The following is a 16,577-nucleotide window of genomic DNA, read 5'->3' as shown; positions in this document are numbered from 1 at the left end:
ACTGAGATGGCCCAGTTGTTGGCACAACACTTCGGTATATGACCTTACTACCGCTGGCGAGCGCTCCTTAGAATGTTAGGACTAGTCATACCTATCTTTAGTATTATGCTTACATGATCTATGCTATGTACCATCGACTCTATGTTTAAGTGATTACACTACTCATAGAGCCGTTACGCTGCCGAACTTGCACCACTTATGTATGCTCTTACGAGCAAATTTTCATATATCAAAGTACGAATATTATTAATGAAAGATTTTATTGTGTTTTATTATGATGTTCTGATCTGCTATGTGTTATGTATCCATGATTGTATGCTGATTAGTGAAACCACTTAAGTACATGCAATACACCTAGTTTATAGGACCACAAACTCACAAGAATCATAGGCACTCAATATCTTTCCGTTCAATGACAGAAAGATGCCCCAACGACCAACCCGTGGAAACCCTGGATCAACCACACCCGAAGTCAACTCATCTGCATTCCAAGCAGCTATGTCTGCTGCGGTTACTGTGGCCATGGCGCAAATCCACCAAGGGAACAATGGTGGAGTCAATGGACAAGGGGCTGGAAGCTCGAACAACGGAATAAATCAAGGACCTACCAAGACATGCTCCTACAAGGACTTCACCAACGCCAAGCCACGAACCTTTAATGGCACGGGTGGAATGATAACCCTAAAGAGATGGATGGAAAAGGTGGAATCAGTATTTGAGATATGTGAATGCCCCGATGAGGTGAAAGTGAAGTTTGCCGCATGCACATTTGTTGACCAGGCTCTCACCTGGTGGAATGGACATGTAGAGGCCATGACTCTCCCCGTAGCCAACGCTATGCCGTGGACGGAGTTGAAAGAAATGCTGATGGCTGAGTATTGCCCACGAGGCGAAATTCAGAAAATGGAGCAAGAGCTGTGGAATCTCACCATCCGAAATGCTGATATATATGCATACATATCAAGGTTTAGCGAGCTATCATTGTTGTGCCCTGGCATGATTACGTTAGAGGGAAAGAAAATCGAACGATTCATCTGGGGATTAACCTCCCCAATTCAAGGAAATGTAATTGCTGCAAATCCTGAAACCTTGACACTGCCAAGAGTTTGGCCAAGAAACTATACGACCGCAACAACAAGAAGGGCGAGAAGCCAGCGGAAACTGAAGGAAAGAAGGAGAGTGACAACAAGAAGGGAAAGAACAACAAGAGAAAAGGGCGACAAGGCTCAGAGTCGTCAAAGAAGCAACAAACAGTGACAGTCAACGCTGCAACCACCCAAGTACCCTCCACACCACATGCTCCAGTCTCAGCTAACCCAAGTGCCCCTAGGCAGTATTCTGGGAATCTCCCAAAGTGCAACAAGTGCAGTCTCCATCATAATGGTGAATGCAGGGAGATGCATTGCACCAGTTGCAATCGGAAGGGTCACACGGCAAGGTATTGTAGGACATATCCTCCCCATAACCAACAACAAGGAAACAACAACAACAACAACACCCACAACAACGACAATAATGCAGGATCAAGCCCCACCTGCTATGAATGTGGAAAGACTGGGCATATCCATCGAAACCGCCCCAACATCAACAACCCTGGGAATGGAGGAACAGGAAGGGTGCTAGCTATGGGTCAGGGAGAAGCGGTTCAGGATCCCGCTGTTGTTACCGGTACGTTTCTCCTAAACCACACTTATGCATGCATCCTATTTGATACCGGAGCAGAACGAAGTTTTGTGAGTAATAAATTCAAGCGTTTGTTAAAACAACAACCCCAGAAGCTTAATGAAACCTTTACGGTGGAAATGGCTAATGGGAAAACAGAATCCACTGGGGAAATCTACATCGAATGTACCCTGGCCTTAAATCATCACGTCTTTCAAATAAACTTAATGCCTGTTTCCATTAGGAGTTTTGATGTGATTATTGGCATGGACTGGTTAAGCCCCCACCATGCTGAAATTATGTGTCACGAGAAGGCCGTTCGCCTTCATCTCCCAAATCACGAAACCCTAGTTATATACGGAGACAAACCCAGCACGAACCTTCGTCTTATCTCGTGCATTAAGGCACAGAAGTATCTACGAAAGAAGGACTTGACGTTTCTAGCTCATATAGTAGATAAGTCCAAAGAAGAGATCAATATTCGAAACATCCCTGTGGCTTGCGATTTACCGGATGTCTTTCCAGAGGATCTTCCGGGGATACCCCTAGAAAGACAAGTCGAGTTCCGAATTGATCTAGTTCCAGGAGCTACTCCCATCGCCAAATCAACCTACAGATTGGCTCCTGCGGAGATGCAAGAGTTGTCCAGTCAACTCAGCGAACTTTTAGACAAAGGATTCATCCGACCCAGTTTCTCACCTTGGGGAGCTCCAATTCTCTTTGTTAAGAAGAAAGACGGTACCTTCAGGATGTGTATTGACTATAGGGAACTTAATAAGCTTACTATCAAAAACAGATATCCGCTTCCGCGAATCGATGATCTATTTGACCAGCTCCAAGGAGCAAGTTACTTCTCTAAGATAGATCTACGATCCGGATACCACCAACTCAAAGTCCGGGAGGAGGATATCCCCAAAACCGCCTTCCGAACTCGTTATGGACATTATGAATTTGTCGTAATGCCCTTCGGTCTAACGAATTCCCCTGCCGCATTCATGGACCTAATGAATCGAATTTGCCGACCATTCCTCGATAACTTTGTCATCGTTTTCATCGACGATATCCTCGTCTATTCACGAAGCGAAGAAGAACACGGCCGACATCTCCGACAAATCCTAGAAACCCTGCGAACCGAAAAGTTATACGCAAAACTCTCTAAGTGCGAGTTTTGGCTCCGTAGTGTGAACTTTTTGGGTCATGTTGTTAGTCAGGAAGGGATACATGTGGATTCTTCCAAAGTCAAAGCCATCGAAGGATGGGCGATCCCAACAACACCCACCGAAATTCGTCAACTCTTAGGTCTCGCAGGCTACTACAGGAGATTCATTCAGAACTTCTCTAAAATAGCCAAGCCACTTACCTTGATTACACAAAAGGGCGTACCATTCGAATGGACAGACAAGCAAGAAGCTGCATTCCGAACTCTGAAGCAAGCACTCTGCAGTGCGCCGGTACTATCACTACCGGAAGGAACAGAAGACTTTGTAGTTTACTGTGATGCGTCGAATCAGGGTTTAGGCTGTGTGCTCATGCATCGTGGAAAGGTGATAGCTTATGCGTCCCGACAACTAAAGACACATGAGGTGAATTATACCACCCATGATCTGGAATTAGGAGCTGTGGTCTTCGCCCTGAAGATTTGGAGGCACTACCTTTATGGTACCAAGTGCACCATCTTCACCGATCACAAGAGTCTCCAGCACATTTTAAATCAAAAGGAGTTGAACATGAGGCAACGAAGATGGGTTAATTGCTGAACGATTATGAGTGCGAAATCAAGTACCACCCAGGTAAAGCTAACGTAGTAGCTGATGCCTTGAGTCGGAAGGATTACTCGAATCGTCGTTTGAAGACTCTCTCCATAACCATCCAATCCCACCTGACCTCTCAAATCAGAGCAACCCAGTCGGATGCCATGAAGGCAGAAAACAAAACAAGCGAAGCGTTACGCGGAATGGAGAAGAATTTCGAAGTGAAGGAAGACGGAGCATATTATTTCATGAACCACATTTGGGTCCCTAAACTTGGGGGATTCAGAGAAGTAGTCGTGAATGAAGCCCACAAGACGCGATACTCCATCCATCCGGGTTCAGATAAAATGTACTTGGATGTTAAGCAACATTATTGGTGGCCTAACATGAAGGCAGGGATTGCCACTTACGTTAGCAAGTGCCTCACATGTGCTAAAGTAAAGGTGGAATATCAAAAGCCCTCGGGATTACTACAGCAACCAGTAATTCCCGAGTGGAAATGGGAAAGGATTACCTTGGATTTTGTGACCAAACTACCCAAGTCGACTGATGGTTTGGATACCATATGGGTAATAGTTGACAGATTAACAAAATCCGCTCATTTCCTGCCAATAAAAGAATCATACAAAATGGAGCGCCTGACAAGGATTTATATCAAGGAAATCGTGAGACTCCACGGAGTGCCCATATCTATCATCTCAGATAGAGATAGTAGGTTTACTTCACGCTTTTGGCAATCGCTTCAAAAAGCTATGGGAACACAACTTGACATGAGCACTGCCTACCACCCACAAACGGATGGTCAAAGCGAGCGAACCATTCAAACGCTAGAAGATATGCTTCTTGCATGTGTGATAGACTTTGGAAAGTCGTGGGATATCCACTTGCCTTTGATCGAATTCTCGTACAATAATAGTTATCATTCAAGCATCAAAGTCGCTCCTTTCGAGGCATTGTACGGGCGTAAATGTAGATCACCGTTGTGTTGGGCTGAGGTAGGAGACACCCAGCTAGAAAGAGGGCAAAGGCCAGATAATGCATTAACGGGACCAGAAATCATACGCGAGATGACCGAGAAGATAATTCAGATCAGGGCCCGACTGCAATCATCACGAGACAGACAAAAGAGCTACGCCGATAAGCGGCGAAAGCCCTTGGAATTTAGAGTCGGGGATAGGGTGTTATTAAAAGTCTCTCCCTAGAAAGGGGTGATTCGTTTTGGGAAACGGGGAAAACTAAACCCTCGATACATTGGACCCTTCGAGATTCTTGCCCGAATCGGTCCAGTGGCTTATAGACTGCAGCTACCCCCTGAGCTCAGCAGTGTACACCCCGTGTTCCATGTTTCCAATTTGAAAAAGTGTTTATCCGACGAAACCCTCGTCATTCCACTTGAAGAAGTTGAAATCAACGATAATCTCCTGTTCATCGAGGAACCAGTCGAAATCATGGATAGGGAGGTGAAGCATACTAAACAAAGTCGCATTCCGATTGTGAAAGTTCGATGGAACGCAAGACGCGGACCAGAGTTCACATGGGAACGTGAAGACCAAATGAAGTAGAAGTACCCTCAGCTATTCTCGCATTCTCAAATCTAGCTTTCAAAAAAATTTCGGGACGAAATTCCCTCTAACGGGGGGATGATGTCACAACTAGGAATTTTGACACCTTGTAACAACAACAATGATAACATTTGTGAACAAAAAAATATGAAAGCATGTATGATGCTTATCCAATAACAACAAAACTTCCATCAAACACTTTATACAAGCACTGCAAATAGTCAAAGAATTGGAAACCCTAGAAATCCCGGTTTAAGTCCATTTTGGACTAGGATTTTCTTATTGGGCCTAATGGACCAATAAGCTTCCAATTTGACTATTTTGGACTTAGAACTCTTAAATGGGCCCTAATTGGACCCATATAAATGAAAACTTAATATTTTGGGCCTTATAAGCCTAAAATGAACTAGGTTATCTTTAATGGGCCTTATTGGGCCATAACAAATCTAATTAGCCCTAATGGGCCATAAAACTCATCCTTGATTTATCTTGAGCCGAGAACCCTCTCCAAAGACCAATTGGACCAAAAGTCATCTAATTGGGCCATAATATGGGCTTAAGCACAAAAAGGCCCAATTTCTTTTCTTTCTTCTCCATCTCTCGGCCTAACCACAACACATGGGAAAGAAGAGTTGACTTTTCTACATGCCACCTCACAATTATACATGGGATATCCATGCAACTATCTCATACTTCCAAGCACCTATCACTTCACAATCTCTCTTCTCCTCTCTTTTTTCTTCTTCGGTCGAGAACACAAAAGGAAAGACACACACACACAATTCACTCAAACACTCTCAAAGAACACTCTCACTTATTCTTCCAAAAACTTCGAGATTTAAGAGCTTTCAAGTAGGATTCTCCCTAAGAGTCATCATCTAAGAACACATCTAAGCCAAAGATCCTCCAAGAAAGCTTCCTAGGCTGAGAATAGCATCAAACTTCTTCCATTCTTCTTCAAAACCGAACCCACAAACTCAAGGTGAGTTCATACCCCTCTCTTTTCGGTTTTCACAAGTTTTATGGGGGAGAATACAAGTAAAATGTGTAGATCTATGTGTATGTGTATGCTATGTATGATTTTATGCATGTATGTGTGATTTTATGTGTTTTGTGGTAAATATGTAACCAAAAAGGGAAGAAATATCGAGATCTATGCCTTAAGAAGGAAAACAAACATGATCTAAGTTATATTACACTAAAACAAGTCAAGAACATTACCCTCTAAGATTTTGATAAACACATTTCAACATAAAACCCATTTTTGGGCTTATTTTGTCAAATAAACAAAAGTTGGGTTAAAACTTGTCACTCACGGTTTTCTCAAGGATTAAAAGAGTTTAAACAGTAAAAATAAGTGTTTTTATGAATATCATACTCTTTTAAAGGTTAGAAATGAAATTTATGGCTTAATGGGCCAAATCTTGGGCTTTTCGGCCCAGTGGGTCAAAATTTGCGAAAAACTACAGTTTCAAGGGACTGAATGGTAAATTTCACAAGACTGGAGGTAAAAAGTGTGAACAAAACCAATTCAGGGGTTAAAATGCTTTTCTTTTCCAAAAAGGATCAAAAATGTAAAGTTTTTGGATTTTGGGCCAAAATTGTAAAAATTGCAAAAAGTTTGGGCTTTAACCGACAAACACTTTTCTGGAAGGGCTGAAACTGCCAAAGAATAAGTTTTGAGCTAAAAATGTCACTTGAACAAGTCTATGGGTCAAATGTGTCAAGAAAATGGTTTAAGGGCAAAAATGTCTTTTTTTTATATAAGGGACTAAAATTGTCATTTTTATTAAAGAAAGGCTGAAAAGGTCAAACCAATATTCTTAAGTCAATTATTTTATTTTTAGAATATTGAGTCAAAAACACTAAACTACGACTTACAAAAATTGAAAGAGGAATATACGTAGAAATCCAAATGTCGTTACAAACAAATCGATCGGTCTCGAGTCGATACAAAAACAACAATCGTTCAATCCAACCTTCCAACAATTATACAATACCTAAAACAAGTAAACATTCAAAACTTCGGGCTTGAAAGTTCCAATCATGCTTGTTGGGCCTTTGTGATCCATTAACATGATTTTTGGGCCCAAGGGTTAATAATAATAAATGTTATTGGGCCTTCTATGACCCAATTTCATATTAAATGGACCCTCAATGGCTTTTAAGTGCTATTGGACCTTAGTGGCCCATTAGCATTGCTAGTAAGGTCCAAGTGAATCAAATGCGAAATGGGCCAACGTGTCCTTCGTATACCCAACAACCTAAAATAAATCACGAAAGTAGCAAGACTTGTATTCCTCCTCTCCTCGTTTGTTAGGCTTATGTGTAATCAAAGTAAACAAATTCAGGTCGTTAATCAATAGTAATCAATGTTGTTTGGATTAGGTGAGTAATAACGGGCAACACCTCTAAGGGTCGTTCGTAGTCTGTAGTTATAATCAAAGTCTCTTGGAAGGAGAGCGAGAATTTGTGTATAGATCTATACGGGGGTGACTCCCCCACACCTCAGCTGTTCGCTACAGTTAGACTCGGCCAGTCTAGGGTGACAAAATCTTAAGATCAATCCCAGCGTACATTAGGATGCCAAGACAGACAAACTAGTCATTATTATGCATGGTTATAACGACTCGCATAAATTAATTAATCCAATACCATCCGAGTAATCAAGGAAGAGTAATCAAAATCATTCACTGTGGCAGTATAGCAATTTGAAAAACAATTATATTTATGTATTCGGAAAACATCGGGTTTTTTGAGGAAATCAACACCACTCGCTTGTATTTTCTATAACTTTAATACAAAACTCCCTTTTATACACGTTTTGAAATCATTCATGCATCAACTTATGGATCTTCACACTTTGGTAAACAATTGTCTTTACAGAAAATATCGGATTTTCTGGGTTTTTACAAACTACACAAATCATTTTATCACAACCCTGCTTATGAACTCACCAACATTTCATATGTTGACGTTTTTCAAAATAACTTGTATTCTCAGGGGGCTGAAGGGTAATATCAAGTATGTTAGGATGTTATGTTTTGAAAACTCTTAAACGATTTATGTTATGGATGTGTAATATTTAAAACAATGTACTGGATGTGAACAGTATCAGTTGTAATGTATTGATGCATGGTGATGTTTATGTTACGATTCATGTATATTCATTGTGATGATAATCAATTTAAGTCACGCAAGCCCTCAGACGTTTCCGCCGTCTGGTTTCGGGGGTGTGACAGTTTTCAATCTTCAATGGATAATTTGCAGAAATCATATGAGGAGTACCATCTCTTGAAGCTATATCCAATCTTTTTTGTTCATGACGTTGCTTTGCAATAGCAGTGTCAAAGTTAAACATAAAATTCACAAGTAAATTGGATGGGCTAGAGAAAACATTGAAGAAAGAATTTGAACTTTCAGATCGTGATGTTGTCTTCATAAGACCACACATAGGAATATCTCTAAAGTAAGAAGGAATCCATTTGTCTCTCTTATTATACATGTCATCCAACCATTTATTTTCTCTCAATTTGAATTTGTCCAACATTAAGTTCCACTTACTCTCAAATTATGTTGGTTCAAGATGTATATTCCAAACAATTTTATGTAATTGTTTCTTGAAATCTGTATTTTCAACTATATCTGAACAAATCTGCAATTCCAATTATTAAGTTGTTAGTATATAATGTTAAATTTGAAAATTCTATTAACTACATAGTTAATAAGTAAATTACTTTGGCAGGTATTTTGCTCATGATGTGCCACATACATAACATGTGTCTACATCCCTGAAACTCTTTTGAAATGGACGTACATAAAGCCGGATCCATATCAGACAAAATCATGGAAGGAATTTTTCCATGTGCTTTAAGAAAAGCTCTTAACAACCATGTATATGACTCTATTGTTTCATCCGATAAGAGTCCAACTCCAACATTGATTGTCTTGTCATGGTTGTTAATGGCAGTGAAAGGATCAAAAATCATATTATACTTGTAAAGTATCTTATATCATATAACTTAATTTTTAATATAAATATAAATATTATATTGAAATGTACCTGTTGGTTCTGTAAGTTGCATCCATTGAAATCACATTAGAAAACTTAGAGTAATTTTCTTTAGCAGTTTCATCTGCCCAAAACATAGCATTTAGTACTTTATCATCTAGCTTATATTCAAAGTGGAAATTTGGATAATTATCTCTTCGAATTTGCAACTGGTCCACAACACATTGAGCATCATTAGGTCCAACTATATTCATATAATCTCTCCAGAAATTTTTGTAATCAATCTTGGATGCAGTTACATTATCGTAGCCTCCATTTAGACTTGCTTGTAACTTGTGTGCTTTTGTAGCTCCAATGTTTAAAGTAGAAGCTTTCACAATAAGTTCTTGATCACAAATTGTCAGCTTATGGCTTTTACTACAAATGCTTTGTTGATCAAAATCATTAAGTGGATGATTATGTACTGCTTGAAATTTGTATACTGTAAAAGTATCACTTTTATGATCTCTGTGAAAACCTATCATTGCCATGCATCCTGTTACCTTATGATAACTTTTTCTTTCTTTCTTTTTCAGACCTCTTGATGTCAATGTGTCAATACTTTTTTTCCTTGGTTGACCATACTTGTTGCACCTTATATGTTTTTTTCGCAGAGTATAATCTCCATAATAAGTTGAAGTTCCCATTCTAATTCCAAAGCCAGCAGCTTTCCCATACTTACGGTACATTTCAATTGCTTCATTCAATGATGGAAAAGAATCTTTTTCCTTAGGAATCAATTCTTTTTCAACATTTGGATGATATAAATCGTCTCCTTAAGGATAAATTGGTTCTGTTTATATATGAAATTTGCAGTTATTCTAATAAAAATATATTAATTTAATATTAAGGTTGAATGCTTGCCTGAATAATATGTGATTAATGTTTCTGATTGATCACCTGAACAAATATTGTATGATTCTGATTCATCAATGCTGAAATCAATTGATGATTGTATTTCTTTTCCAGCAGTTGGAACATAAATATCGACTCCATCTCCATAAAAAAGTCTGTGAAAAAAAATTATGCAATGTTATTGAACATAAATATCGTATATGTTTGTATGTAATCATCAATATCTTCTTTAATTGAACATTGAATTAAAATAAGTATGCAGTTTTTTGTAATAAAACTCTTTATTAATGTTTGATATTAATTCACGGAAGATCAATTGAAGTTAAAACAGATTGAAAACTTGCCTGCATTCTGATCATTGAATACACTTCCTGAGTTTTCAATTGCTAAGTTTTGATAATCAGTTGTTGTCGATGTAAGAATATCTTCTTGAAAATTCATCTTTTTTCTTTCACTAAGATTTTTTTTAGAGTTTTTCGATTCATTAAGATTTGGTTAAATTGAATTCGCGAATCATGGAGATGTTGGTTAATAGCCTTATTAACGGTTATTATGTTTGCAGTTTATGATGAAGTAGTTATTAGTACGAATTCATAGAAAACATGCATTACAATATTTTGTAAGTGACATTTATACCCTTTATAATTTAATTTAATGATTTAATAATAATAATAAAGGTTAATGATGTGTCATTTTCTGATTGGTTCTTGTATTTTTGCATCTTTTTTGTATTTTTGCAATAACCTTCCCCTATATATATATATATATATATATATATATATATATATATATATATATATATATATATATATATATATATATATATATATATATATATATATATATATATATATAATTATTATATTATATTATATTACATATACAATTAACTCACAATCCTTATGAACAGTACCTTACCCCGTACTGTTCATCAGGTTATGTAATTCAACTGGGGTCACCACCTCAACTACGTACTGAATATCTTTAATCCTCATCTCCACCGCTTTAATCGAATGAACCTTCACCATCGCTCTTTAAACACCTCTCAAAACATGAATCCTCGTCGTTCGTTGATGCTTCCTCGATATTTAGATGTGCTCCACAAAGTTTTTTCTTATTTTCTAGGGTTTTTATACTACTACTGAGCACCATCGAAGCAACTCACCACCATCACAATAGTCATCGTTGTCTTCGTTCCATACCCGGACCGACAACGAGACCACCACTTTTCCCCACAAAGGAACCCTAAACCTTACTTCACAGAAGAAATTGACCAAGTTTGTTTTATCTTTTCGTCTCTCACCACGTTCCAACTTGATGTCATTGAAAAGCTTCACCAGTTTAAATCTGACTGACGATTGTAAGATAGCCATCACCACCACTGTCTTCTATTCACCGCTGATGTATTTCGTTCACATCCTCACCGCTTCTTACAACCAAATCTCCTTTCGTTGCTCTTCTAACGTTTGTTTCTTATTTGATTTTAAAATTTGAGGATGTTGCTGTTAATTTTAATAGGTTTGGATTAGGGTTAGCTTTAATTCGAGTGTCGATCAATTGTCTGATTTTTATAACACACACGTACTCTATTCTAATTTTCAGGGGTGTTTGGGATATCTTTTTTAGCCTTAAAGTCCTTTTTATAAAAAAAAATTTGTAAAAAGTTTTTTTTTTCTCAAAAGTAGATGTTTAAAATGTGTTTGGATGGAAAAAAACAAAAGTTGATTTTTAAAAGTCACAAAAGTCATGATTTTATGACTTTTAGAATCAACCTCTTTTCCCTTGCCCAAAAGTTGTTTTAAAAAGATCTTTTTAATTTTACAAACATCTTTTCAACTTTTTGGAAAAGTGAAAAGTCCAAAAGTTGTTTTTAAAGCAATCCTAAACATCATCTTCATCATGGATGATGACAGGACATCGATGTTGGTGTCCCTTAATCGGATTACCTTACACTTTATGTGGGATGAGGTTCGTGTGTGACATCCCGAAATTTTGGTCAAGGACTGTGAACGGTCAAGTTCATAGTAAGTCTATCGATAATTTGACTCATTGAGTTTTAGTGATTCTAATGTAAAATAAATGAGTTATTTCAACTATTATAAGATATCAGATGCTATCTTAATTCCAAATATGTAAACTAAAAAACAAATCAAACAGCTCAAAGTGCAACTTTAGTTAACGCGCCTAAAAAACTGAAATTTTGTATTAATCAGTTTTAAGCAATACAAACACTCTAGTTTCGTAGCACTTGCTTCCCTGATTTTGAGAATATAAAAAACGTCCAAAACGGAGTTCTTATGCAAAAGATACGATCGTGTTTAGATTCTCAAAATCAATATAATACTGTTTTCTTAAAAAAAAAACTGTCAACTCTGTTGAGGGACTTGCACACCTCAAATGGAAATTCCAAAAGCATTTTTGGACTCAGGTTATAGCCTAATATTTATTTTCATATTTGAAATATTTTTAATAAAAATATTTAAAATAAAAAATAAAAAAAATGAAAGATACGTTTTCAAGTTTATAAATCGCGAAACCCTAAACTATTGATTTCAACCTAATTTTAATTATTAGCAATACATTTTGGAAATAATAGTATATATCCAAATCCGGTTGACGTGGATTTTAACGACGATAGATAGTCCAACACTCAATAATTTCGTGAACTACATGTATGTATATTCAGGTATGGACTTGTGTCATAATCAATTATATGTTGTTGGTTAAATTTCCATAAATATACATTATATATGTGTGTATTTTAAATTTAAGAAACCAAGGTCTAATAAATTAATAAAGTTCACATTTCCTAATATATATATATATATATATATATATATATATATATATATGAGTTTAAATTTATACAATACACAAAATACATTTAGAAATGTATTATTTCCATATTTCACACAAATACACATACATATATGTATATACAATAGAAAAAACAATCAATAATACATTAAAGCTATTAGAAATACATTTACACCGAAAGAAAACACAAAATATATAAAAACAAACAAATTATATAAAAATCACAGCCAAAAAGCATGAGTTGCTTCCCGATATCAACATATCTATTTTTACATACAATTGACAGTACTACACTTAAACATTTCATAGTTCACACGAATGAGACATTAACTGCAAATGTACTCTAAAAACCTTCATTTTGGTTTGAAGCTCCCCTGCACTCTTTCTTTAGCCTTGTAATGAAACTTTCAACCAACACAACACACAAACAAAACTGAATCCCACACTCAAACTTTGATTCGCAATCAGCCAAGAATCAAACTCTTGTTCTTAAACTCGTTTCTACCTGCGGATAAGAAGAACTACAAAACGTTTTGTTTCTTTTCCTTTCCCTATCAAACATCAAAACCAAACAACTCAATGGATCACTATTTTCTTTATAGTTTGTTCCTACTAAATCAAAAAACAGAAAGAATATGAAGGAAGGAATTATCGGAGCAAAAGGTCCCTCATGTCTCTCTCGTTTTCACCCCTGTTGGACATCGAGCATAGCAAGCCAAATACTCTCTCCCATTTCTGTTCCTTTACCCCTTCCCTTCATCGATTTCCTGTCAAGAACCAAAATCAAATATCCCTCATTATATAGAAAATCAAAAGACAAACATCCATTGATTCTTAATCAAACGAACACATATGTAGTTTTGCCAAATCAAACAAGAACAAAAAGAAAAGAAGGAGCCTTTACGTGTTGATTGAATCGTTGCTGCCCAGCTTCCTCCATCACCGATTCCACCCACCTGCCGATTGCCACCACCCCATACGACTTACTGTCGCCTTACAACTCCCAACTTGCAACCACCATCGAACCACCCTTGTGTTTCAAGAAGATCGGACCAGAAGAAGAATGGAGCCGCCGGAACAGCCCTGGGCTGCCGGCCTCCCCTCCATCGCATGTGCTAGCGATCCACCAGCACCACCGAACCCTCGCTTCTGGCCTCTTTCCGATCGCAATCTCCTAACAACACCGAACACCTCCTCCTTCTTTGGTCTAGTCAAAACCCCGGAGACCATCTCGGTTTGCGAGTCGGGCGACGAACCTCCGTGCTTCTCCCCCTTAATCAGACGAAGACGAGCACCGGAGAATCTTCCCCTTGGTCTCCTTTGCTGCCGACGACGGGAGATGAACGAAGGGTTGCTGCAAAGTGATTCCTCTATCCCCGCTGTGTTGGTTCATCGATTCGACTGCCTTGTTCATCTGTTCGTTCGTGACTTCCTATTGGGAGCATTCATATCCTTTAACCCGATCAAACTAAAGAAACTATTTTAAGTATGAATCTACTTATACAAAGGATACATTTTTGCTTTCAAGGTTTATTACAATCACAGTTATAGTATGGATTTACTTTATACAAAAGATACATTTTGGATTTCAAGGATTTATTACAAGCATAGTTATAATATGGATTTATTTATACAGAAATACATTTTGGGCTCTTAAAAACTCATTGCAAACACTGTTTTTAACTATCGTTTTATAAATGGATAAACTAGTGAAAACGTTTTGTATACGTGTTATGATTATTTTATCGTGAAATATCCGGTTCACACAACAAATATTATATTATACAAAGTTTTATGATTTTTATGTGACGTTGTATATTATAACAAGTATGTTATAAAATTTTGTACTATTTCAAGGATTCGAGCTATTACTATACATGTTCATTTATATGTTTAAGTACACAACGTTTATACATGTATATATGTTCATTAATTTTAAACATTCATTTATATAAAAGCGAGCACATTACATTTTTACATATATGTCAAACATGTTCGGCTTTTATAAACCCTATACAATGATATTCATTATGCCTAGTAACTTAATCACAATTAAGTTAGGGATGAGAGTTATTCACGAACTTACAAACTTTTTAGTTAAAGGCTTTTTAGTGAGATATTATTCAATAGCTGAGTTTAATCACTTAGCACCCCCACACTACTATAACTGTTAATCTTCGGAGCGAGATACATATGTATAGATCTATACGGGGTTGACATCCCCACCTGTGGTTGCTAGCTACAACCCTTGATTGATCAAACGAAGCAGGTGATAAGTGTCTACAATCGTTACTACAACGTCCAATGAAGCGTTGTAGGGGGGGTTTACTTTCAGTCAGGTAGCTCGGTTATAGGACTCACTATAAACATTAACTAGAATACCTCTCTTTTCCTCACTTAATCATGGTTTCAGTTGCCTTCAAAACTATTTTAAATATGGATTTACTTATACAAAGGATACATTTTGGCTTTCAAGGTTTATTACAATCAAAGTTACAGTATGGATTTACTTATACAAAAGATACATTGTGGCTTTCAAGGATTTATTACAAGCACAGTTATAATATGGATTTACTTATACATGAATACATTTTGGGCTCTTAAAGACTCATTGCAAACACTGTTTTTAACTACCGTTATATATACAAAGATAATACTTTTTAGACTTATTAAAAGTATTACTGCATTAGCAGAAAACCTATGACACCCACCAACCTTGTGTTGACTTTCAAAACTACATGTATTCTCAGGAAAACACTAAACAAGCATTCAAGACAGATTGGATTACAGGTGACCTAGTTTACTTACTGTTGTATTAAATGCCTATCTGTTAAGACAATTCATGTATTATTATTATTTGTAAAAAGCTTGTATTCAAATATCAAGATGGAACATGAATGCTATTTTGTTTATTGTTGTACTTGTGTTGTATATTCAATTTACTTGTGATCCATGAACTTAGTCGCACAACCCAACGTGTTCCGCCGCCTCGGCCGGGGGTGTGACATCGTGAATGTCTCATTTTATTGCAACTCAATTCATTTATTTCAATTTAGGAATTTTGTGTACTTAAATTTTCGTTCTTGGATCTTGGTGTATACATACGCTCCACCTTCTCTATTTGCTCCTAATATGTTTCTTGGTGTTATTCCCAATCTCACACTTCAATACCACCGTCGATTCGTGATTTTCAGGTAGGACCACTTTCACTTAATGGAGTTGTTGGAATGTATCATATTGTACATCAGAAAACTGTTAGGATGAACTCAGGTTACTATTTTTTGTTTTTAATTTTTTCTTATTTGATTTTTTTGGGTTAATACATATGTGTTTACTTAATTTTTTAAAATTTTCAGTTAATACGTATGTGTTTTGCTTCCTCCTTCAAAGTCTTTTCAGATGTAATTAATTAATGGAGGAATCATCAAAGTGTTATGTGTACCTTTGACTGAAAAATCTTTTTCAATGCCCTCAAAAAATGTGAAATTTTAAGTGGAGAAATCAAATTTTGGCCCAAGGGTTTGCCTTTCTTGAATATATATTGACTTAAAACCCTTCCAGAAATGAAGAATCAACATATCAATGGTTAATCCTCCAATCTTAATTTCTGTCATTTTTATGTGCCCTTCTTATGTGCCAATTGTGTTGATTGTATCATAAGAAACAAGTGTTTATATGTATGGAAAGTAATCTCCGTACTCTTGGAATTTTTTTTGCTGATGAAATTTTGAAGAACAAATCACACTATATGCTTTGGTTATTCCATTAAGTAGACCTTATTATTTTTTGTTTTATTTTTGCATAATAAGGTCATTGGTTGATGGTATCTCTTCATGTGTTACATGTATTGCCTTATCGACTTATTTTATTTTGTTTCTG

At 36.7% G+C, this 16,577-nt stretch overlaps 1 protein-coding gene across 1 annotated transcript; it reads right to left on the bottom strand.

Moving 5' to 3' along the window:
* Nucleotides 1-8,546: 8,546 nt before the first annotated feature.
* LOC145142554 (protein FAR1-RELATED SEQUENCE 5-like) lies at nucleotides 8,547-10,909 on the bottom strand. The gene is made up of 5 exons (XM_079074775.1): nucleotides 10,800-10,909; nucleotides 9,891-10,036; nucleotides 9,074-9,801; nucleotides 8,713-8,982; nucleotides 8,547-8,630 (listed from the first exon to the last, which is right to left on the bottom strand). The coding sequence occupies exons 1-5, from the start codon at nucleotides 10,907-10,909 to the stop codon at nucleotides 8,547-8,549; spliced, it is 1,338 nt and encodes a 445-aa protein (XP_078930901.1).
* Nucleotides 10,910-16,577: the final 5,668 nt, after the last annotated feature.

The sequence above is a fragment of the Lactuca virosa genome, unplaced genomic scaffold (genome assembly GCF_052849685.1).
Source record: "Lactuca virosa cultivar CGN04683 unplaced genomic scaffold, Lactuca_virosa_CGN04683_v6 scaffold_22, whole genome shotgun sequence".
Lineage (NCBI taxonomy): Eukaryota > Viridiplantae > Streptophyta > Magnoliopsida > Asterales > Asteraceae > Lactuca > Lactuca virosa.
The sequence above is the reverse complement of the archived record's forward strand: the minus strand, read 5'-3'. Positions and strand labels throughout refer to the sequence as shown.

Excerpts from the sequence above, each read along its gene's own strand:
- LOC145142554 (XM_079074775.1), bottom strand. The coding sequence starts at position 10,909 with ATGGTGAAGGTTCATTCGATTAAAGCGGTGGAGATGAGGATTAAAGAT. Across the intron at positions 9,802-9,890 it reads ATTAATCACATATTATTCAG|GAGACGATTTATATCATCCA; the intron begins GCAAGCATTCAA and ends TTTATCCTTAAG. Across the intron at positions 8,631-8,712 it reads TGAGCAAAATACCTGCCAAA|ATTTGTTCAGATATAGTTGA; the intron begins GTAATTTACTTA and ends TTGGAATTGCAG.